At 43.2% G+C, this 23522-nt stretch overlaps 1 protein-coding gene and 1 long non-coding RNA gene across 3 annotated transcripts in view; one reads left to right on the top strand and one right to left on the bottom strand.

The window, feature by feature from the left end:
* The window catches only part of TEX2 (testis expressed 2), a 116790-nt gene extending 108063 nt beyond the window's left edge, over positions 1–8727 (top strand). For both annotated transcript variants that reach the window (XM_015429409.1, XM_015429410.1), the window contains exons 11-12: positions 1529–1649; positions 6704–8727. In XM_015429409.1, coding sequence (XP_015284895.1) covers positions 1529–1649; positions 6704–6826 — 244 coding nt within the window. In that variant the 3' untranslated portion in view covers positions 6827–8727. The remainder of the gene's footprint in view (positions 1–1528; positions 1650–6703) is intronic.
* A 1327-nt stretch (positions 8728–10054) lies between these two features.
* On the bottom strand, positions 10055–15620 carry LOC107125935. Its single transcript, XR_001483052.1, has 3 exons — positions 15601–15620; positions 13668–13719; positions 10055–10102 (listed from the first exon to the last, which is right to left on the bottom strand). It is a non-coding gene; the product is annotated as an uncharacterized LOC107125935 (long non-coding RNA).
* Between the last annotated feature and the right edge of the window lie 7902 nt (positions 15621–23522).

Genomic DNA, 23522 nt, shown 5'->3' with positions numbered 1-23522 from the left:
AGATACATGTATTTATTAGCAAAAAATTAAAAAACATATAAGGGCCCAATCACACTTCATGTAAAAATGCCAAAATCTTACGAGGGCCAATGGACTTGACCTGATGCATTTCGGCCTGTATAAGCCTTCCTCAGAGGTCAAACACAATGAGGACCAATTGGCTTATATCATAATACAATACAATCATACAATTATGCAACATGGATACAAGATGGACCAGAAAAAATTGCTGTAAAAAATTAAAAATGTGAAATTAAATACATATAATAAAATTAATAAATAAACAATACCTATATTCTACTAAAAACATATTGACTTACTTCCGAAGTGGAACCACTAGGCACAAAATAAAAGTATAAATGAGGCCTCCAAAGATGCAATCACATGCCAAAGATGCAATCACATGCCAAATGATATTTCACTGATACTACTCTAGAAACAAAAAAAATGTATAAACCAATGCAGTCTACAATATTGAAACTTAATTCAAAGAGTAATTAATAAATATAATTATTTTGTTACTTCTGGTCCAGAAAGTGCCTTCCAATGATTGTTTAGCCAAAGCGTCCTCAGTAAAATTGTCCCTTCAGCAAAGAGCAGTGCTGATAAAGTGTTGGAACTTTATACCAGTTGAAAGATGATGCAATCCTAGTGGAATGCCTTGGAATAGTCATGTGATTGCACATCCCACATACAGCATAACATTTGAAACTACAAAACATTTAAAACTACAAAACAATACAAATTCCGGACACCTTTAGACATTTATCTGCTATTTTGACATATTTATTTCTTTACAACTGTTGACCTTATAACCAGTGTTCCCTCTAAGCTGAGTTACTGTGATCTAGCTCCCAGTTTTTTTAGCCTCCGACTCGTACATTTTTGTCTTAGCTCAGGAAAAATGGCTCCAGGGCAAACTAATTTATGCAGCAGCCAAATTGCTTGCTCACAACTTTAATGCCAGTAGCTCACAAAGTAGAATTTTTGTTCACAAGACTCCGCAGTTTAGAGGGAGGGTTGCTTATAACCTTACCTTGTTATTTAGTTCTGACTTTGCATATCTTAAACATCATGATGTTACATGTTAATTTGCTGTTAAGTCCCTGTCTATAAGTGTGAACCTTACCTACCATTCCAATGTGTTTGAAAAAGTGTGCCTTGCACACGAAAGCTCATACCTTGAATAAACCTTTGTTGGTCTTAAAGGTGCCCCTGGACTCTAAATTTGTTCTACTGCTTCAGACCAACACGGCTGACTACCTGGATCTAGGTTTCCTCTGTTAGTCGAGTTGTGCACCAAATCTGCAGATGTAATACAATGGATGGGCTGTTGGACTTGGATCAGACTAAGTTCGTAGCTCCACATGGTCTCAGAGCTTACAGTAACCGACATCCTGATCTACCAAACAGGGCAGTTGTTGAAGATAAAGAATACCTCTCTGTGTGTGTGCTTCCCTGAAAGATGAAGGGTGGAATATAAGATTTAAGATCAGTAAATTTAAAAACTTGAATGCATTATCTTCAGGTACGGCTTCCGAAGGCCACCCTATCTGGAGCTAAAAGCTCGGCCAAAGCTTGGAGAGAGAGAAGTGACTTTGGTTCATGTGACAGAGTGGATAGAGAGAAAACTGGAACAAGAATTCCAGGTATGTATCTTCAAAGACCTTTTAATTTTGGCTAGTGTTACTGTGCTTTGTTGTGTTTCAGTGTTTGTAAATACGTAGTGCTATTAAGCAACAGGCAATATTTCATGACCATTTGCATGCATTATGCAGACGCAAATCCGGATTTCACGTCAAGCCTCCCAGGATCTCCACCATTAATAGCAGAAGTCTGAAGTAATGGAAATTCTTTCCAGAGACAGTGAAAGAGTTGTGATCTACTATATATAAAGGATTCTTTAGAGCTTGACATGGTGCAGTGGGTAGATTGTCCTGACTAGGGTCCTGGGAGACCCAGGTTTGAATCCCCTCTCCACCACAGAAGCTCACTGAATGACCTTGGGCCAGTCACATTCTCTCCATTTAACTTACCTCACAGATTTGTTGTGAAAAAATGGGGGAGGGGAGAATGATGCTCTAAGCTGCTTTGCATCGCCATTGGGGAGGAAAGTGGGATATAAATCAACTTGCATGTACATTTTAAAACTAAAAGGGAAAGAATATTGCAGATTTTGATTTCTAATACAGTTCTGTCAGACTTCTACTAAGGGCCCAGCTTCTTCCTCTTGTATGAATCTTAGGCTGCATTCAAACCTCTTAAAGCAAAAGATTAAGCTTGAATATGAGTAGATCCATCTTGTTGTCAATGTGTGTCCCTCACTCTTCACACAGAATCCTGGTTAGAAAGTAACTGGTTCCCCTATGATATAAAGGGGTAGTAATACAGGAACTGCAGTGGCTGAAGTGGTTAAGATGCTGAACTGCAGGCTGTAGAAGGTCGGCAGTTTGAGACCCGAGTGTGCCGCATGACGGAGTGAGCTCCCATCTCAAGTTCCAGCTCCTGCCAACCTAGCAGTTCGAAAGCAAGAAATTGCAAGTAGATAAATAGGTACCACTTCAGTGGGAAGGTAACAGCGTTCCGTGCGCCTTGGTGTTTAGTCATGCCGGCCACATGACCACGGAAATGTTTTTGGACAGCGCTGGCTCTTTGGCTTTGAAACGGAGATGAGCACCGCAACCCTAGAGTCGGATTCGACTGTCTTTCGAGCAAGGGAGCCTTTACCTTTTTTTTTAAATACAGCTTACTGGTCCTACTCCCCTTTCATGAGGTGTTAAACAAGGCTGTCTTCTACTCCCTCTACTTTTTAATCTTTAAGTAAATGACATGATACCTTACCTTCACGAATTAGCACTTCCCACACCTATATTGGCTGGCCATGAAACCCCTATTTTGCTTTATGCAGATGACATGGTGCTACTATCTAGACCAGAAGTTGGTCTTCATAAGGCATTAAATGCATTTATTGATTATTGTGTTCAAGAGGGGCTATCTGTAAATTATGGTAAATCTAAAATAATGATTTTTTTCAAAAAGGCCCTGATCTAGACAGAAGACTTGGACTGTCAAGGAGGGGGAAATAGAGCAGGTGGTTCATTTCTATCTATCGTCTGTCTAGTCACTGCTCATATGGCTACACCTTAAGCAGAAATTAGAACCAAAAATGTTTTAAAAGATCTTACTCAGTATTATTTCTCTTATATTTGGCTCATTTTAAATATCTGGGAGTTACGGTCAGCCATGATCTCACCTGGAAAGTCCATGTTCGCTCACCTACTGAAATTGCTAGGACCAATACAAATGCTCTTTTAGGGTTTGTTTGTTTTTTACTTGAAAGGCGGTCAGTATGTACCTGCAGCCATTAAGGCTTTTAACGCTAAAATAATTTCTCGGGTCTCGTTTGCCTAAATGGAATTTCCGAGTCTCTGGAGTATACACGTCTTCAGTTCCTGCACGGGATGGCAGGAGTGCCTCGCTGTGTCACAGGAACTGCACTTAGAGTTTGCACAGCACTCATTTGAGTCCATGGCTTGGATTGCTACCTTTATTCTGAGGCTGGAGGTCCTTTTTTAGTACCCAGTGCCCAAGGGGGGGCTTTTGCACGTTTTGAAGGAAAACAATTTCAGAAGTATTTGGGAGAGGTGTGTAGATAATAGACTTGAGTCTCTTGGCCTTTCCTTCCTAATGCCCAGGAATATGGATTATCAGGAAGCATTGAAGTCGATCAGGACAAGGGCGATTGACCTAGACCGTGCCAGTACACTAACCTGGGCAAGGCATGTACGCTCCACTTCTACACTAGGATCCCTCCCTCTGTGACCCTTCCCTCATATTTGAACATTCTTACAAGTGGTTAAGACGCTGAGCTGCAGGCTGTGGAAGGTCGGTAGTTCAGCAGTTCAAGACCCGGGTGCCGCATGACAGAGTGAGCTCCCGTCTCTAGTTCCAGCTCCTGCCAACCTAGCAGTTCGAAAGCAAGAAATTGCAAGTAGATAAATAGGTACCGCTTCGGTGGGAAGGTAACAGCGTTCCGTGCACCTTGGTGTTTAGTCATGCCGGCCACATGACCACGGAAATGTCTTTGGACAGCGCTGGCTCTTCGGCTTGGAAACAGAGATGAGCACCGCAACCCTAGAGTCGGATTTGACTGGCTTTCGAGCAAGGGAATCTTTACCTTTACCTACAATCCCCAGCCACCCGTGTGTTTTTATGCTTGCCAAATTGAATCTTCTGCCAACAGCAAGACTGAGAAGGTGATCTGCTAAAATCCCATTTTCTGCTTCTGCGGCTGTGTGTCCAGTGCAATAGAGACAGTAGAGCACCTTTCGTTATTTTGTGATCAGTGGACTGTCCCCAGGGCTCTTTGGATTACCCCTATTCTTTCCAGATAACAGTTTCCTGTTGAGTTCTGGGTGGTATCTTCATTGTTAGCAGATTTTGATCCAGAAATAACTCAGTCTGTTGCAAAATATTTGACCATAGTGATCTCTTTAAAATGCTGCTAAAATGAGTATTATCCTGCTGACATGAGAAATTGTATGTAGGTCCACTGTTATATTTTATCCAATGGGTTTTAGACTTTTATGAGATGAGATGCATGTAATTTATTGTTCTGTATTTTGCCTTTTGCCTGTTCTGTCGTGTTTTGTAACATTGGTTTTGTTTCTTTGCCCTGTTGTGATGAATCGGTTTTATGCTCAAGACCTTTGGTCATATGAGCTTAATAATAAAGGAAAGTAGTAGTAATTAGGTGTTTGGAGGTATCTTCAAGATGACATGGGATTATATTTGAAATCTGTTGCAAAGCTTGTTTTAAAAAGTGTGTAGGGGGTTAGTTCGCTAATTAAATGCACTGCTGCATTTTCTTGATACACGAATGCAAAAAGGAGTAATATGGAGTGACTTGGGACATATTAATCAATTAAAATCTTGATTGCCAGAAAATAGTGACAGCCTGTTGTTCCTTCTTTTAAAAGAGGTTTGGCAAACCCAGTCTCATCAGATCTTGGAAGCTAAGCAGGGCCAACCCTGGCAAGTACTTGGAAGGGCAACCTCCAAGGAATACCAGGGCCAGGACGAAGAGGCAGGTTATCGAGCTACCTCTCTGAAACATCCTAGCCCCACTAGGGGCTGCCAGAAGTCACCGTGAATCCCAGGTTCACAAACAAACACACACACACACACCAAAAGGGCGGGGGGCTGGCAAAGAGCTGGAATGTTTCTAAGTTGGGTAAGTTCATTCAGTTTAAAGACAAGAAGGCACAGACAGACTTTTTAAAGAAAAACACTTTATTAACTTTAATATACATATTCATGGTTGCAGTATATATGTATAGCAATGTGTTTTATATATATTTGTTCTGGATTTGTTCTGGAGCATTGTAATTGTCATCGACAGTCTGAATTTGTTCTGGAGCATAAGAACTACTGGTGGCCTTAACTCTGCATTTCATTATTAAACAATTTTATAGGCGCTTTTTGGCTTGGATTCAGTGATGCACAACAGGAAACATACACTGACTTACCATAGTTACGTTTGGTCAAGATCTTGTGCAACACATAGGGCTTTTCTCCCTGTCTCTCATAGTGGCCAGAAGGTGGCTGCACAGGATTTTGTGCATCCGAAAACTTAAGGGGGATATAATAAATTGGTCTTTTTCTTGCATTTCTGCTTGCTCAAGAGTTTTAGAGCAAGTGGAGACTTTGTGCTGGATCCAGCCTGTTGACGACAATAAACCCTGTAGCCAATATGTCCAAAACTGCAAGGATGAAAGGTATCAACTTAAATGGCTTTTTGGTACCTTCTTGTTCAGAGGTTGGGTCACCCAGAGAGTAATTAACATGTGGAATTCCCTGCCACAGGAAGTGGCAGCTACAAGCATAGCTTCAAGAGGGGATTAAATAAACATATGGAGCAGAGGTCCACCAGTGGCTATTAGCCACAAGGTATAGATGGAACACTGTGTCTGGGTGCAGTGATGCTCTCTATTCTTGGTGCTTGGTGGGAGGCAACAGTGGGAGGGCTTCTGAAGCTCTGGCCCTGCTGGTGGACCTCCCGATGGCACCTGATTTTTGGCCACTGTGTGACACAGAGTGTTGGACTGGATGGGCCATTGGCCTGATTGTTGGATCCCCAAGCATCGAGAATAAATCCACGTTTTCAAGAAAAGCAAAATTTATTTCAAAGCGTTGAAGACATACTCAAACACGTTCTTTGTTAGAACTGGGGATACACAGGTAGGGCGAGCATAATAAAGGAAATTCAAACAGATATATATCCAATGAATAATATTCCCACTGGCGGGCTAATGAAACGGTTGCGCGCCCAGTCCATGGGAACCAGGCAGAACATCAGACAAAACACAGGTGCAGTTCTCATGAGATAGCAATAGGCAAGCATTACAGCATCTTCTCCCCCACACATCCACCAGTAGTTATCTTATGCATTCCAGCACAGAAGCAGGATAGTAGAAACAAACCGGGTGCAACAGGGTAAAGATATGTACACAGAGGTCACAGAAAACAGAATGGCAGCTTGCTGACACTGATCCAACATTGGCTTCCCTTAGGTGGACCCAAAAGAACATAACATTGGCTTCCCTAACAGGTGGACCCAAAAGAACATGTTAGGCATATGGCCCAGTTTTGGAGCAATATGGTACATCCGACTGTATAATCTGAACTGTGTTCTACTTTCCAGAAAATCTTTGTCATGCCAAACATGGATGATGTTTATATTCCTCTGATGCACTCGGCGATGGATCCTCGTTCATCGGTTTGTTCTCTGAAAGATCCCACCACAGAAGCTGCTGATCAACCATGAAATGTGAAAACTGCAGTTTACAGTATTAACAAGTTTCCCCCCCCCCATTTTTTAACAAAAGTGAACTAGGTTTCTGTCCTTGTGCCACACTGTTTTTTCCCTTACTGATGATGAATGCTTTATGCCAATGGTTGCCCAGTTTTCCAGGCACTGCTCCTGTCTACTTAAGTTATGCAAGCATTAGTTCCATTTCCAGTGTAGTTTGTATCTCGTTTGCAGCAGCTGCTGTTGAGGTTTCAGCATAGCAGCTAATGTGCACTTTTCTGCAGTAAATTAAGGAAAGGAAAAAAAACACACCAATTGCTATTGATCCAGGAGCGTTACAGCACAAATGGAGTTCAGTTTGTGGGCATGCGGTATTGGTGATGCACATGGTGCATTGATCGGTTTGACTCTCTTGCAGCCCATTGAAACCTGTACCTCCATAAGGAACAGATCTGTATAACTGGAAGATTGGTTTTTCCCCCCCTCTCGTGCGTGTTTGTTCTCTCTTTCTCTCTCAGGCAGTTGGAGGTGTAAAATGAACTGGAATGTTCTTTCACTTCTGCAGTCGCTAGCTTGTGTCAAGCAAATTTTGAAATAAATGTTTTCTGGAGTTAAGAATGTAAATTGGATGTATAGGTAATATTGTGAATCACTTCATGTGGATTATACATAGTAACTTATTTTTTCATACAAAATTGCAATTCTTTTGGAAATGAGTAGCCATATAACACATGCAAACATGCTGAATTGGCTAGTGTGGGATCTAGTGCTCTCTTTTTTTTAAAGTGAAAGGAACATTTGGTTAAAGCTATGAGACCAAACCATTGTAAGCCTTCTTAAAAAACAAAAAACGTGAGGTACAATCGCCATGGCTTGTGATTTTAGGAATGCTAGACACCCAGTGAAGTGTCTAACAGTCTCTGTGTGTGCATACATCACAAGTGATCACAGCTATCCCATACGGAGGTGTTCAACTGGATTGACTGAACTTGTGTACTGTGTTTCTATTGTTGCGAGTTCTCTCATTGCACTGGTGTTCATACACTATAGCCGATCCACACATTCTTAAAATGGTTTAAAGCGTTGCAAACCCTCCTTGCAACTTGCTCCATGAGGAAAGCCTTATTAGCTACTGCTGAGGGTACCTTTAGGCCATCTTGGTGTGAAAATGGGAAAGCCGAACAAGGAGACTGACTCCAAAAGCACTCCTACTGATACTGACCAACATCTTAAGAGAAACTGCCTCAGATGATTTCTTGCATCAACCTTCAAGACTGAACGTGTGCATTATTAAATCGATAACTGTTCTGAACACTACATAATGACCAACTCCAGTAATGAGGTTCCCCCCCAATAATATTGCCAACTTCCTTATGTCAAAAGAATGTTAATTTAGTTTACAAAGGAGGTGAGCTCTTGAAGCCACCTTTTAATAGTGTACTATGCTTTAAGTGGTTTTAAAACTTTTTTTTGTACATTGTGTTCAGTTACTGTGTGTAAAACTTTACATGATTTGCTATCTCTAAATGCAAGGGGTTCTGAGTGAAGGGTGATTTTTTTTCCTTTTTTAAAAAAGCACCTTGCCTAAAGAAATTAGCATTTAAATATATTTAAGTACTCCTATTATTTGGACCTCCATTTTTGTTACTTAAGTTCCTTTGGCCATTCCAGTTCGTGTAACTGTTCCAGCTCTTGTTCTCACAATGGAAACACGACTTGCCTCTCTTCTTCAAGTATGCATGTCTTGTTCACAGCTCTTTTTTTCTCCATGTGCAATAACAATCCAAGTCTAAAAACTAGATGCACTAATATGTAAAAAGATTCAGATTTGACACAAGTGACTTTCATTGCACTTCATAATCAGACTATGTGGGTTATTACAATGGGCTTGCTTTGTTTTTCGGAAATAAATTTATCCCATGTCAAAAACCTGTAGCTTGGATGTTATTTCTGAATGGGGTGGGGAGGCAGTGGCAGAATTAACATAGTAAGGCCTGCCTAGAAGGAAAGCTGTTGGGAAGGTTCTTATGTGGCTGTAGAGCTTTAGGGCTGCCATAGTCAGCCCTGGATCCCAGATCACTGGAGCCAGTGTGGTGGTGTAGTGGTTAGAGTGCTGGATTAGGAAGACATATGTTCAAATGCCCACTCTGCCATGGAAGCTTGCTAGGTAGCATAAGAACACCAGAGCCCTGCTGGATCGGACCAGTGGTCCATCTACTCCAACATCCCATCTCACACAGTGGCCAACCAGTTCTCTGGAGGTCCAACAATAGGGCATAAAGGCTGAGGCCTTCCCCAGACATTGCCTCCTGCCACATGGACTCAAATGATTACTGGCTCTGAATGTGGAGGTTCCCTTGAGCCAGTCACACACGCTAAACCTAACCTACCCACAGGATTGCTGTGAGGATAAAATGGAAGCCACCTTGGGTCCTCATTGGGGAGAAAGGCAGAGTATACTTGAAATAAGCAGATGGATGCAATAGACTAGCTTCAGCCTGTGGGGCTAGATTATCTTCAACCAAGCTGCTAGGATCTAGATCAGGGGTGGGTGTCAAACTCATTTGTTATGAGGGCTGGATCTGACAAAAATGAGACCTTGTTGGGCTGGGCCACGTGTGTCATAAAATGTAATGCCAAATAGCGGAGATATAAACTTTATAAAGGACACAAACACAAAAGGATGGGTTTTTTACTTAAAAACAAAAACATGCTTAAAGCATTAGTACTCTTGCAATAACTTTATTTAACAGTGTGATAACTGACACCTCTTGCTTTGAATTATTGCATCAAAATCTGCTGTCACAATCTTGAGTATGCTGGTCAGGTGTGTATCTGTAAGATGGAAATCTACGATGACGCAGCAGAACTAAAAGAAGCAGAAGACAGCCCGTTCCACTGCGGGCCTGATAGAAGCCCTCTGGGGGCCTGATTGCACCCCCGGGCCACATGTTTGACACCCCTGATCTTGATATGTTTCCCATCCAGCCATATCATTTGTACCTTGTCAGCATCCTCAACTTGGTAGGTGCTCAAGGAAATGAGATTTCCCCTCTAACCTCAACTTCTCAGTTGTCAGTATTAAATCAACCCCGAGTTCTGGATTTGTCCTAGCTGCACCATAGGGAGTATTGTTCATTACCTTCACAGTGGCAGGCACCAGGTGTGTGCCAAGGAAAGGTCTGTGCTGCTTTCCCAAGATCATGATGAGCCTGCAGCAGATCGATGTTCCCAAGATGATTGCCAAAGATCATGATGAGCCTGCAGCAGATCGATCTCATGGATCTTGGCCTGAACAATGTAAAATGGAATTGTGGGAGTATTTGCAAAGACCACTGGAGGAATGGCAGCAGTGGTTCCCAACCGTTTCAGTATGGTGACTCGCTTAAAAAAGAAACCAGGGCATGCACAAATAAACAGAACTGCCGAAACGCTGCTATTCAGCTTCCACAGGCTTCATGACTGACTTTTTGGTTGTGCCTCTACAGGTTAGAAATTGCTGATCTTTTATTTCCTGCCACCACCAATTATGTAGTGGGTGCGAACCATTTCAGGAGGCTATTTATTGACACTGACCTCAATTTCAAAGTATTACAAGAGCTGCATGTGCTTCCTTTATTTCTCCTAAACTGTTTTTATATATCCAAGTGTAGGAAGTATTGCACTTGTTTGCTGTCTGCCTTTTTAGTAGCCTATAAGTAATGCATTACCAGATGCTGTAAGCTACATTTCCAAAGATGACATACATACTTTCCCAGACAACAATTTTGTTCTACTTTTCACTCTTTGTGGTGCCGGTTTGAGACTAGAACTAAAGAGTAGTTTAGTGATATGATGGGTCCCCAACATGGTGCTCATGACTGCCCTGGCACCTGCCAGATGTTTTGAGAAAGTGGGTGGGAGTTTTGCCCAGCAGGACTTCTGATTGGCTGTGCACATTTTAAAGTTTCTTTGGCAGCTGTTACGCCCACAGCACGACTTTGCTGTGTGTCACTGAAAGTCAGCTATGCGTATGCAAACCTGTTTTAACAAGATGTTTTTAAAAATGAACATTGCTTAAGGGTTTCTGCCTGCATTGTTGAAGTTAGTATTAGAGCTATGCATATTACTCCCTGATATTTTGTGGTTTGCTTTGCCTTTTGTGGTTGCCCCCCACCACTGCCAGAATTCCAAAAGTGCCCACAGGTTCAAGAGGTTGGGGACCCCTGATATATATGTATCCCCACACACTGAAACTGTTAAGAGTTGACCATTGTTATACTGATCTTGCGCCAACAGTCTAACACAGGACCATCGGATTCCTGACACATACAAATCGTGATGGATTGCATTCTGTATAGCTAAACATGGTGCCTTCCATGGAGATAGCTGTGTTAGTCTGTCTGTAGCAATAGAAAAGAGCAAGAGTCCAGTAGCACCTTAAAACTAATAAAATTTATGGCAGCTTTCATGAGTCACTACTCACTTCTTCAGTGACTCAAAAAAGTTCCTACCCTGCCACAAATTTTGTTAGTCTTTAAGGTGCTACTGAACTCTTACTCTTTTCTACTGCTACAAACAAATGGTGGTACCATTTTGCGCAGCACATGAAGCTGGTTTTCCACCCAAGAGCTGGCACTAGCAGTATGGGAGAAGGCACTAGACATGGCTTACTTCCATTCCCTGTCATGTATAACCCACCAGATACATCAGAAGCAAGCCCAAGATTCTGCTGTGCATCTCAGGGCGGGGCTTGGCTTGCTTTGTCTTCAGCCAACAGAAAACCTGTCTGTCAGCACACCGTCTTCATGAGCCCATTGTGCTTTCCAGCTCACAGACCAGAAACGCAGCAAGTGCTTGATCTCAATACCATGCAGGAGAACACAAAATTGAACAAGGAGCAGCAGATTTTTCTTAAGAGAGTGGACGGGGCTGTCTCCCCTTTGTTGGAAGAAAACATTGAGAATGTGCTTATCCATACAGTGCAAGGACAACAGTCTACGACAAGCCAGTCACAGAATCCTTTTAATCTGCTGCTGGACCCAATTGCCTCTTTAACTCCTGTAGCTCTCCTAAATGAGCTTTGTGCCAGCTTAGGTTCTGATAGGTACAGCTTTAAAAGCTTCTTTACAGTTTTAAGGATGATTTGGAAAGTGTCCTGGGCAGATAAGGCTTCATTACAAGAGGCAGTGCTTCTCTAACTACTGGTACATGTGTTACGTCTACATACTGCTTTAACTCAAGTTGGCATACAGCTTGGTAGTTAAGTATTCACTGGCCCGAGACACAGAACACTTTATGTAAATATCTTGAGTTGTAAAATATTCAGTTTCCCCTTTAAGTACATCTTCTATCTCCAGCCTTTAGTGAATTGTCTGAATTGTTTATAAGGGTCAGTTCAGGGGGGCAGCCATGTTGGTCTGTATAAGAACAGCTGGACTGAGTCCAGTAGCACCTTAGAGACCAACAAGATTTTTGGCGTATAAGCTTTCAAGAAGCTCCCTTCATCAGATAGAGGGTTTTTGACTCTCAAAAGCTTATACCCAAAAAATCTTGTTGGCCTCTTAAGGTGCTTTGTTGTTTAGTCGCACAGTCGAGTCCGACTCTTCGCGACCCCATGAACAAGATCCCGCCAGGCCCTCCTGTCCTCTGAAGTTTGCTCAACTTCATGTTCGTTGCATCGATGACACTGTCTAACCATCTCATCCTTTGCCGTCCCCGTCTTCTTTGACCTTCAATCTTTCCCAGCATCAGGGTCTTCTCCAGTGAGTGCTCCATTCTCATTTGGTGGCCAAAGTATTTGAGCTTCATTTTCATTATCTGGCCTTCCAGGGAACAGTCAGGGTTGATTTCTTTGAGGATTGACTGATTTGATCTTCTTGCAGTCCAAGGGACTCTCAAGAGTCTTCTCCAGCACCATAGGTGCTACTGGACTCAAATCAAGTAAAAGGTAGAAAACAAACCTATAAGATCAGAACTCCATCCTTAAACCACTCGCTTGGAATGGAGGAAGTTCCTGGTTCAATCCATAGCACCTTCATTTAAACGGCCAGGCAGCAGATAAGGCCTCTGCTTAAGATGTTGGAAACCTGCTGCCGGTCAGGAAGGTCAATATAGGGCAACTTCATGCATTCATACATGCTTTGGGGCATTATTTGTCAATTCTAAGACAACAAATTTAGTTGAACAGCACACAGAGATCAAGGTTTGCAGTCATATGTATACTTTATTGAACAGTTCATCGTCCCCTTTAAAATCAGTGAGATCTGACCAGGTGTGTTTAGGACAAGTTGCTTAATTGCTAAACCACCTCAAGTTACACAGAATTGCTTGCATTGATCAATGAAGCAAAAAGTCAGTGGCATATTTCCACATCATAGCTCCAAAGGGGCAGCAGTGTTAGGCTGGTATAAGCAAAACTAAACATTTATTCCAGCATATATTCTCATGAGTCGGCATCTTTGTCTGATGTGGTGTCCTTACACTGGTACAAATTAGTCTTTAAGGCACTACTAGACTTCTGTTAATTTAGATCACTCTAATACCCTTCATTGAAATAAAGCCAAATTGAAACCCGAACACCTTTCCTGCAAGACCTCCCAATGGGTCTGCAGTCTGAACAGTTAGTATAGACAAAACATACCAGGAGTATCACACGATGAAATGTAACTTGCTCCTTACAAGAGTCACTCAGGTTTCAGCTGAACAGAACCAGTAAAAAGCAAGTGCTCTTTGCTTTTGCACTGCAGCGTAGCCAGAGAGACCGTGAATGGGCCGTGCTCTGGTTCAAAGGCAGTGCTTCCAAGTCACTGAAAAAGCCACACAAAAGGAGTGGTTTTAGTCAGCTTTTATTTACAGACAACATCCCCATCTCAACCTTGATTAAGTCTGTCGTTCCAGTTCCGTTTTCATTCCTGACCATCTTCTACCTGCAAGAAAGAGAAGCAGAAATCAGATGTAGGGCTCCTATTTACACAGCTCAGATGCAGTACTTTCTCCGAGATCACAAACATGAGCACCTATGAAGTTTCTTGGGCACAGGATCAAGACCTTGTGCAAGCCCTAAACAGATTAAAGAATTTTAACTATTACAGACAATCCATGGGCTTCTACTGTACCCTCTTTAATTGGGAATTATTTTCACAGCACTGTCACCTGCTAGCGTTCATCATGCAAACAGGCAGCCACTGAAAGCTTCATCATCCCAATTAATGAATGTGTCTCAGGGGACAGATACAGCACACAGATAACTGGAGTGACACATTGGAGCATATTGCAATTTGCCTTGGGCACTTGATGCTGGAGGCTCAGATTCAAGGTCTCCTCATCTGCATCAGCAGTCTAACACGCAAAAAGAATCATCACAGCAGCCAGCAATGTGCCGAGACAGGTGCAATCTGTTCTTCACCCAATGAATATTCCCCCCATAACCCCAGCTCAAGGGATCCACTCCCCCACCTAGCAGCTTCACATCCAATGCCAATCTCAAGCCTCTTCCTCCAACACACTAGAAACATCTCAAAATGCATTTGTTCTGTAGAACAAAAGCCAAAGTCCACAAGCCAGATTCAAGAGTGCATTCCAGAAATCATTCCAAGTAGGATCAGCCAAGTTAACTAAAGCACATCTCTTGGTCCTGCCATACAGCGAAATACAGGGAGACATACTTTTACAGTCTCTTTAAGTACTAGAGCAAAAGTTAAAGGGGTTGGCTAATATCTGCAGAAATCATAGGCTGATTCTGCATTAGCTTTTCCCTCCATTGTTTTAGCAAACCCACACTGGAACAGCAATTCCCATCTGCATTGCATGCTGTTTTCACATCCTTTTATCATCGGATTTTATAGTACCTTCTGCATAAATTTACAACCATTTTATGGCCGTTCAGGAGTTACAGTCAGTATGGCATTGGCCTGGGGTATCTGAATGCGGAGCAAATGCTAGATGCAGAATCCCCCATAGACATAAAAATTTCAAAGAGTAGCTGTGCTGGTCCGCAGCAGAACAGCTAGATTCCAAGTCCAGTACCACCTAAGGTCTTTGGGGCGTGAGGTTTGGAGAATCTAAGCTCACTTTGTCAGATATTATACAAGGGAGCTTTGACTCTCGAAGGCTTAGAGACCCATTTTGTTGGTCTCTATGGCGGTACTGGACTCGAATCTAACTGCTATACGGCCAAAAGAATCTGGAAAACCTCCCCTTTTGCCCCTCAGTATCTGAGACGTGCGTCAAGACAAGGAATACAGATATCTTAATTTCAGAAGATAACCGTGTTGGTCTGCAGTAGACCATATCTTTAATACTAAACAGCCCCATAAGGGTCAAATCCACATGCTGCGTTCAGAATCATGACCCTAAAGCCACACTTTCCGTACACAACTCCTTGCGCTTTATACCTCGAAGACCCTAAGACGATTGCACGCAAGAAACATGGCAAACTGTAACCATCCCAGGTAATTTATTTTCTGCTGTTGTTTTCCCGCGGAACGGAAGGCGCCATAATGCGGCCTTCCCAAGCTCACGCGCTTTCTAAGCACTACAGCAGCAGCCGCCTGGGTCCTCCCCGACCACACCCGGCCCACAAGCGCACAGAGTGGGAAATCTTGCAAATGGGTCCTGCAGAGCGCCATAACTCCCCCTCCCCCATCTGGCTGCAGCTGATGGGAGCGTTTATTGCAACCCTCTGCATCCCATTTCCCAGGCGCGTCCTTTCTGGAAAAGCAGCCAGGCAAGCGTCATGCAAACAAACTCCCCGGCCCTCGGTGAAGCCAGTTTCCCGCCCCGCCTCACAATGCAAGAAAACTACTGACCTGCACTTCATAGCCCTCGTGGCCGCCATGAAAAGGGCTATTGCAGGGCCTCCCCGGTTATTTATAGCCCTTCTCGTACGCCGCCCCTTCTCCGTCCGAAGCCAATTAGGTTACTATTGTACTATCACGTGCCGATGTGACGCCAGTAATGCACAGGGCGCTCTCCGCCTCCGGGGTTGTACGTTTAACGCAGGGAGGATTCTGGGCTCGAGGGAAGGGTTGTGGCGTCCGAATTCGGCGGAGAGAGGTGGCTGGGTGGCAAGTGACGCACGAACCCTTACGATACCTGATGCACGAAGATATTTCCTCCACGTCACTTTCTTTATGAGGTTTTTTTTTTAATCTAAAAATATTTTTTTATTTTTGGAGGTGGGGAAGATTTATAGATTTTTTAACTCTGTGTGACACAGAGGGTTGGACTGGATGGGCCTTTGGCCTGATCCAACATTGGCATCTCTTATGTTCTTAACATAATTTTGGGGGCTGCTTGTTTAGAGCGAGTGTGCTGCGGTGGCCAGAGGGTCGTACTTGGAGCCCCTGATAGACCAGGTACAGTTTCTCAACCTAGCCCACCGCACAGAGTTCTTATGAGGATAAAATGCAGGACAGGTGAGCAATATAAGCCACTTTGTGTGCACAGTGGGTATGAAGAGTTGGTTTTTATACCCCGCAGTTCACTACCCGGAGGAGTTTCAGAGCGGCTTACAATCGCTCTTCTCTGAGAGAACTGTGACTGGCCCAAGTTCACCCAGCAGACTTCATGTGGTGGGGTGGGGAATCGAACCCGGTTCTCCAAATTAAGAGTCCACCACTCTTTTTTAAAAAAACAAAATTTTTATTATGATTTTACATAAAAAAACAATCAAATTAACATTCCAACATGAGAGTCTTTTTTACAATGTAACTTTGTATAAATATAATTTTAGCTTTAAACATAAAATAATATTGAATGCACTGTATTGTTTATAATATTACAAAATATGTTGTAATTTCTAAAGGCTTCTTGTAAACATTACTTAAAACAAGTCCTCTTAACCACCACACCACACTGGAGAAAGGTGGGGTAGAAATGAAGCAAACCGTATCCTATGGTTGTAGAATGTAGATTACCGTTGGGAAGCCCATGGGATAAATTCCTCCAACTTCAGTAGAACATCTACAGAGTATTGACTGAAAAGCACCTGCTGCTTTTTGATTTTGACTTTGAGAACCAGGATTTGCATGCCTCTGAAATGCGCATTGCTGGTAGACATGTTCACCCACTGTAGAAAAGTCAAAAGTAGCAGTAGTAACTAAAAGAAAACAAAGGAGTGAGCAAACCTTAAGAGTTTCCCAAAATGCCTCTTCTTTAAGCTGGATGTTAAGCAAAGAAACAAAATATCTCTTGACATAATGAAAGGCATCAGTATGCACTTTGTAAAATAGAGTGGAGCAGACTGACACTGCCATCCAGTGTTCCCTCTAAGCCGAGTGAGTGTGAGCTAGCTCACAGTTTTTTAGCCTCCGGCTCACACATTTTTGCCTTTGCTCAGGGAGGATGGCTCCAGAGCAAACTAATTTATGCAGTAGCCAAATCCCTGGCTCACAACTTTAATGCCAGTAGCTCACAGAGTAGAATTTTTGCTCACAAGACTCCACAGCTTAGAGGGAGCACTGCTGCCATCCTAAGCAGAGTTCAACTTCATTGGCTTTCAAAGGGTGTAACCACTTAAGATTGCCCTGCACATTAGGTTAAACCATGGTAAAAGCAAGAAAAGTCTCTTTTCATTTAAAATTTCTGGGGCAAAGTTGCAACAGCTGCTCTCCCTTCTAAAAGTATAAATGCCAGCGGTTATTTGGATCTGTCTCTAATGATAATAACACACAGGATAACGTGGGGTAATGCAACCAATTAAAACATCAGGAAGTAGTAAACAAGCTTTTTGATTCCCCAGAACCCTTGGCTGGATGTTAAGGAAAAGTAGGGCGCATTTGATGTTTTTGCCCACTAGGGGGCAGAGAGTGCTCATTTAAAAACCAGATATGGGTTAGTGTGGGGAGGATAGTATTCCTCTATCTCAACAAAATTATCTTTTGCAGGAATTAAGCTTCCATAAATATGTATTTTAATGATACAATCAAAGAGAACACTGAAATAATAGTGAAATTGGTAACTTCTTTACTCCTTATTTCAGTACATTAATTCTACTGTATTCTGTTGGAAAGATAGTACTAAAGTACTATTTTGGTGTAAGTAAAGTAAAGGTAAAGGTTCCCTTGCTCGAAAGCCAGTCGAGTCCGTAAGTAAGTAGGGCTTTATAAATATGAATAAAACATCTCTTTGCTAAATATTTATAATGTAAGAATGAAAGGGGAAATAATGACAAGAAAAAAGAATTTTGAATAATTGCAGCATCTCCACCTTGGATCCCTCCCAATTGTAGTTTTATGTTTTCTGGTGATAAGTTGAAATTGTCCTTTAATTCAATTGTAAACAACATGTTTAGAATGACAAGAGTACCTCACCATATTCCAGGGACATTTCTTGCAAATACTGGCTTGTACTGTTTCCACACTAGCAGTTTTCTCCAGAAATGACATAATTTGTGTACGTAATTATTACAGAGAATCCAGATGATGTCGCTGCCAAACCATTGCATTCCAGTGTTTTCCCTGTTGTCCTTCAGTCTTTTTAAAGGCCTCGTTTGTTGAAGGTTTTTGTTGTTGTTGTTTTTACTTTGAACACACAACACCATCCTTTGATTTATAGATTGGAAAGCACTACGGATTCACCTGGCAGAGGAATGGCCCATAAGGAAGTCAGTGATGTGGCTGACAAAGCTCTATCTTTCTGCATAGAACATCTTGTAATTTCTGGCTATAGGATCATTACTTGTCCAGCACCCCCCAAGACTTCAAAAAGTTAAAAATCCTGCAGGTCAGCTGTACAGGAGAGGGCAAAGGAGTAGAGATCAGACCCACTCTTCCCCAACAAACAGCTGCTTGACAAGATTTTAACCTGCACTGGGTGGATTTCTGCAGTTCTGCTCTATACACCCAGCAAAACAATCCCTTTTCTCCCCCTCCCCTGTGAGGACAGGTCTGCATGTCCCCCCCCCCCCAATAGCTAGCAGCCGCGGAGCCAGTGTTCTTATTCCCCCCCCCCCCCCAATAGCTAGCAATCCAAAACAGTCCACTGGAGCCTGAACGGTGGGTATTGCCTTCTGACACACTTCCAGTGATGTCAGAGGGTGCGGCATATGCAAATAAGTTATGCTAATGAGCTCCTGCACCTCTTTTTTTTCGAAATGACCCCCTTTTATGGCCATTTAGGTGTGATTCTGCAGTCATTGTCCTGTGCTATTTTAATGTTTTGAGCTGCACTTTTTTCTCCCAGTTGAGAAAATGTGGAGCGAATGCTAGATGCAGAATTGCCAAGAGGAAGGCTCTGGCAAACTACCTCTGCTTTTCACTTGCCTTGAAAGCCCCTTGTTAGGGTTGCCATAAATTGGTTGTGACTTGATGGCATGTACATATGCAAGTGGGCATAGGATTGCTACTTATTCCAAAATATAGTCAGCTAATGGGGTCTTTCCTGCCAACCTAGCAGTTCGAAAGCAAGAAATTGCAAGTAGATAAATAGGTACCACTTCGGTGGGAAGGTAACAGCATTCCCTGCGCCTTGGTGTTTAGTCATGCCGACCACATGACCACGGAAACATCTTCGGACAGCGCTGGCTCTTCGGCTTTGAAACAGAGATGAGCACCGCAACCCTAGAGTCGGATTTGACTGGCTTTTGAGCAAGGGAACCTTTACCTTTAATGGGGTCTTACTTTTGAGTAAACATATGTAGCTAGATGCCAGATGGCATTCAGCGACCTGGATCCAGAGGTGCTGAAGCAAGAGGAAGTGGCTTTTGCCCAAGGTGCTGGAGCACAAGGTGTGAATCCTGCACCCCGCACACCCACCCTCAGCAAACATTGTGGCTGGATTTGAGCTTTTATATTTATAATTGGATATTCTCACCCAGACAGCTGACCTTTTCTTCAAAGGAGACAAAGTTGATATAGGTACACAATGCATTAAAGGAGTACACCTTGAACAGAACACCATTTGCTTTGCAGTCCCTATTAACGATAACAGCAGCAAATAATATCTAACAAGGGCAAAGGAGTAGGTAGCAGCCGTTAGGAAAATCATTTGCTAAGCAGCGTCTGTTCACTCAACGTGTTGAGTGTCTCCTCTGGTTGCCATTATATTTGTTCAAGGACTTTTGGAACTGAGGAATCATTGGAAATGCATGGTTTCTCCTTTTTTTTACATCTGAAATTCACCTAGGAGCATGCAGGTCACAGTGACTTTTTCTCCCTAAAATTCCCCTGCCAATGTGCAAAGCAAACATATTGCTCACTTGGCTAACCGGGTCTGCAAGTTAAAATTGCCAGGGTATTTTTTAAAAAGCTTTTGTTGTTTTACAAATGCTCTTTCAGGACTGACCTTTAGACTGACCTAATGCTCTACTACCATGAAATTAGTCCATCCTGTTGGGAAAAGAATTCTGTGCCGATCAGAACCTTGCTATTCTACCACACTTTAATGTTAACATATTGTTGCTGCCTCTGTTACTTCCCCTTCTCCAAAAGAAAATGACTGAATCATATGGTACGGGGCATAAGAGTTCTCATAATGATGAACATAACACTGTAATCAAGAACCACAACACATGAATACGAGACATATCCCAAAGTACTCTACATGGCTATGTAAATTTTGTTGCAAGCAATAAGATCAGTGCCTTTTATATGTCTTTGTAGGCTGCCCCAACCCTACACAGCATTTATTTAAATTCCAAATTCTCAAAATAACTTACTTTAGATAATAAATACCCCACTTGTCTCCCCAGTGGGGGCCCAACATTGCTTACAACATCACTTTCCCCTTCTCAATTTTAATCTTCATAACAACAACCCTATGAAGTAGATTTTGCTGAGAGTGCATGACAGTGGCCTAAGGTCACCCAGCATGTTTCCATAGCAGAGTGGGGATACCTGGGTCCTGCTGATCCTAATCTAACACTTTAGCCACTACTGACTCCATGAGACAGATCATTATTGGTCCTATTTTACAGATAGGGAACTGCCGCAGATCTTATGTTTTCAGGCACTAAATTTGATTTACCATGCTTTGTGTTTGAACAAGGGACAGCTATGAGACAGGGTGTGTGGCCTGTGTCTAACCAGCCAGAGAGGGTAGCAAAGTCCCTAATGTCAGGGTGATGCTAGAATAATAACCAACCAGAGTTCAAAGAACAATAGTATAGTTGTACCAGCAAGGGAAGACCAACCTGACCCCAGATGGATTGCCTTTTACCAACTGAGCTATTTGCTCTGACATTCTCAGACTGATCTCACCTTTTCCCTCCATTCCCCTTCATGTGGCCTGGGGTTTTCTTTAAGACTGCAAATTGACGGCAGGGTTCAAATCTTGTTTTGAATTACTAATTGGGCATGAGCACTGCGAAAATGACACCCATATAGGCAGTCACAAGATGTTCACACATGATGGTGCACACACATTCCCTCCCTTGGGTTATTTATGCATGATGGTGCACACGTCATTCCCTCCCTTGGGTTATTTATGTCTATAACAATGTAAGGCATTAAGTAGCCCTGAGTCACTTGCCACAGTGTGTCTGTGGCAGAAGCAGAATGTTGATGCAGGCCTTGCAGACTGAACATAGAGAATGAACACATGCTAACTTCCAACTGCAGTGGCACAGCCCATAATGAGAATTTGGGCATAAAGTCTCATGATTGCAAATTTCTTCAATCCTATGCATATTTACTCAAAAGTAAGTCCCACTTGCCCTGACCTGGATGGCCCAGGCTAGCCCTATCTCTGAAGCTAAGCAGGGTTGGCCCTGGGTTAGTATTTAGATGGGAGACCACCAAGGAAGTCCAGAGTCACTAAGCAGAGGCAGGCAATGGCAGAACCACCTTTGAACATCTCTTGCCTTGAAAACTGTACAGCGTCCCCCATAAGTCGGCTGCCCTTTCTACCACCACCAAGTTCCACTTTACTTATTCCCAGGTAAGTGCCTAAGAAAGTGGGACTCCCCACCCATTAGAGCTTTTAACTAGGACAGCAAAACTGGGAACATGAGATGAGCCCCACTGGATCGCACCATTGCTCCACCTACTCCAGCACCCTGTTTTACATAGTGGCCAATCAGCTGCCTTGAATTATCTCTGTGGGGTTTTTTTCTTGATTCAATTTGACTTTGACATAAATAACACTTCAGACTGTGCTTCCCGAGTTTCGTGCTCCCCTTGACCCTGCTGTGAATTTATTTTTCATACCTGCTACAAAAAAGGTCTGCCTACCTGAGGGGTCCTTAGCCTTTTTGAGCCTGTGGGCAGCTTTGGAATTCTGACACAGCATGGTGGGTGCAGCCACAAAATGGCTGCCGCAGAAGAGGAGATTAGATTTATACCCTGCCCTTCACTACCCGAAGGAGTCTCAGAGCGGCTTACAAACTCCTTTCCCTTCCCCTCCCCACAACAGACACCTTGTGAGGTAGGAGGGGCTGAGAGAGCTCTTTCGAGAACTGTCCTTGAGAGAACAGCTCTGAAATAATTTATAACCATCTGACCCAAGGTCACACCAGCAGCTGCATGTGGAGGAGTGGGGAATCAAACCCGCTTCTCCCAGATCAGAGTCCATGCTCCTAACCACTACATCAAACTGCAGGAGGAGCCAGCCAAAAATTGGCTGCTGAAGCTTACCTTCAGTCACACTTTGAATATTCTTGTGTTGTGGCGGCAGCTATGACCAAAGCAACAATTTTAAAAACCTGTAGAGCCAATCAAATCTCTAATGGCCAAAAGTCCCACCTGGCCCTGCCTACTTTCTAAAAGCACTTGGTAGGTGCCAGGAAAGGCGGCGGCGGGTGCCACGGTGCCCATTGGCACCGTGTTAGGGTCCCCTGGTCTAGCCAATCACTGCATCTGAGGAAGTGTACTCTAGTCCATGAAAACGTATGTTTAAGTCTTTTATACAGTGCAGTCCTGTGTAGAGTTTCACTTGTTTAAGACCCCACTGAAGTTGATGGGCTTAGAACAGCGGAAGCTCCATTTACGATTGCTTTGTTCAGGTGCCACTCGACTCCCGCTCATCTGAGTCTAGAAAATGTGTGCAGTAAGGGTGTATGGTTAGAGGCCCAAAGGCTTGCACACACCTCACTATGGGGTGTACTGCTTCCAGAGGTGGCAGAAACATCTGTGTGTAGGGTTGCCAACTCTGGGTTGGGCAATTCCTGGAGGTTTGGGGGCAGAGCCTGGCGAGGGTGGAATTTGGGGAGGGGCTCAGGAAGGATGTGATGCCATAAAGTCCACCCTCTAAAGCTGCCATTTTCTCCAGGAGAACAAAGTTTGAGTCCAGTGGCACCTTTAAGATCAAGAAAGTGTTATTCAAGGTACAGGCTTTTGTGCACAACAGCTTATACCTTGAATAAGCTTTTGTTGGTCTTAAAGGTGCCACTGGACTTGGCCTTTGTTCTGCTGCTTCAGACCAACACTGCTACCCACCTGAATCTATTTTCTCCAGGAGAAGTGGTATCTGTCAGGAAGCAATTTTTCGGCCAGTTTGGCCAGGGATCCTGGAGATTTTTTGTCATCTTCTGGGTATGGAGCAGGGGTCATTGGGGGTGTGGGGGGGGGGAGGTATTTGTGAAGTCCCTGCAATGCACTGTGCAGACGGTTGGACTAGATGACCCTGGATTCTGTAGTCTGCAAATGAATTCTAATTCTGCGAGAACTCCAGGCCCCAGCTGGAGGTTGGCAACCTACATGCCTTCCAGGTCCCTCAGTCTAACCTACCCCACAATGAAGGTATATAAACGAAGTGAATACAAGAAACATTGAAGGCCTTTTTGCCTAAGAGG

The sequence above is a fragment of the Gekko japonicus genome, unplaced genomic scaffold (assembly GCF_001447785.1).
Source record: "Gekko japonicus isolate JY-2015 unplaced genomic scaffold, Gekko_japonicus_V1.1 scaffold67, whole genome shotgun sequence".
NCBI classification, from domain to species: Eukaryota; Metazoa; Chordata; class Lepidosauria; order Squamata; family Gekkonidae; genus Gekko; species Gekko japonicus.
The sequence above is the reverse complement of the archived record's forward strand: the minus strand, read 5'-3'. Positions and strand labels throughout refer to the sequence as shown.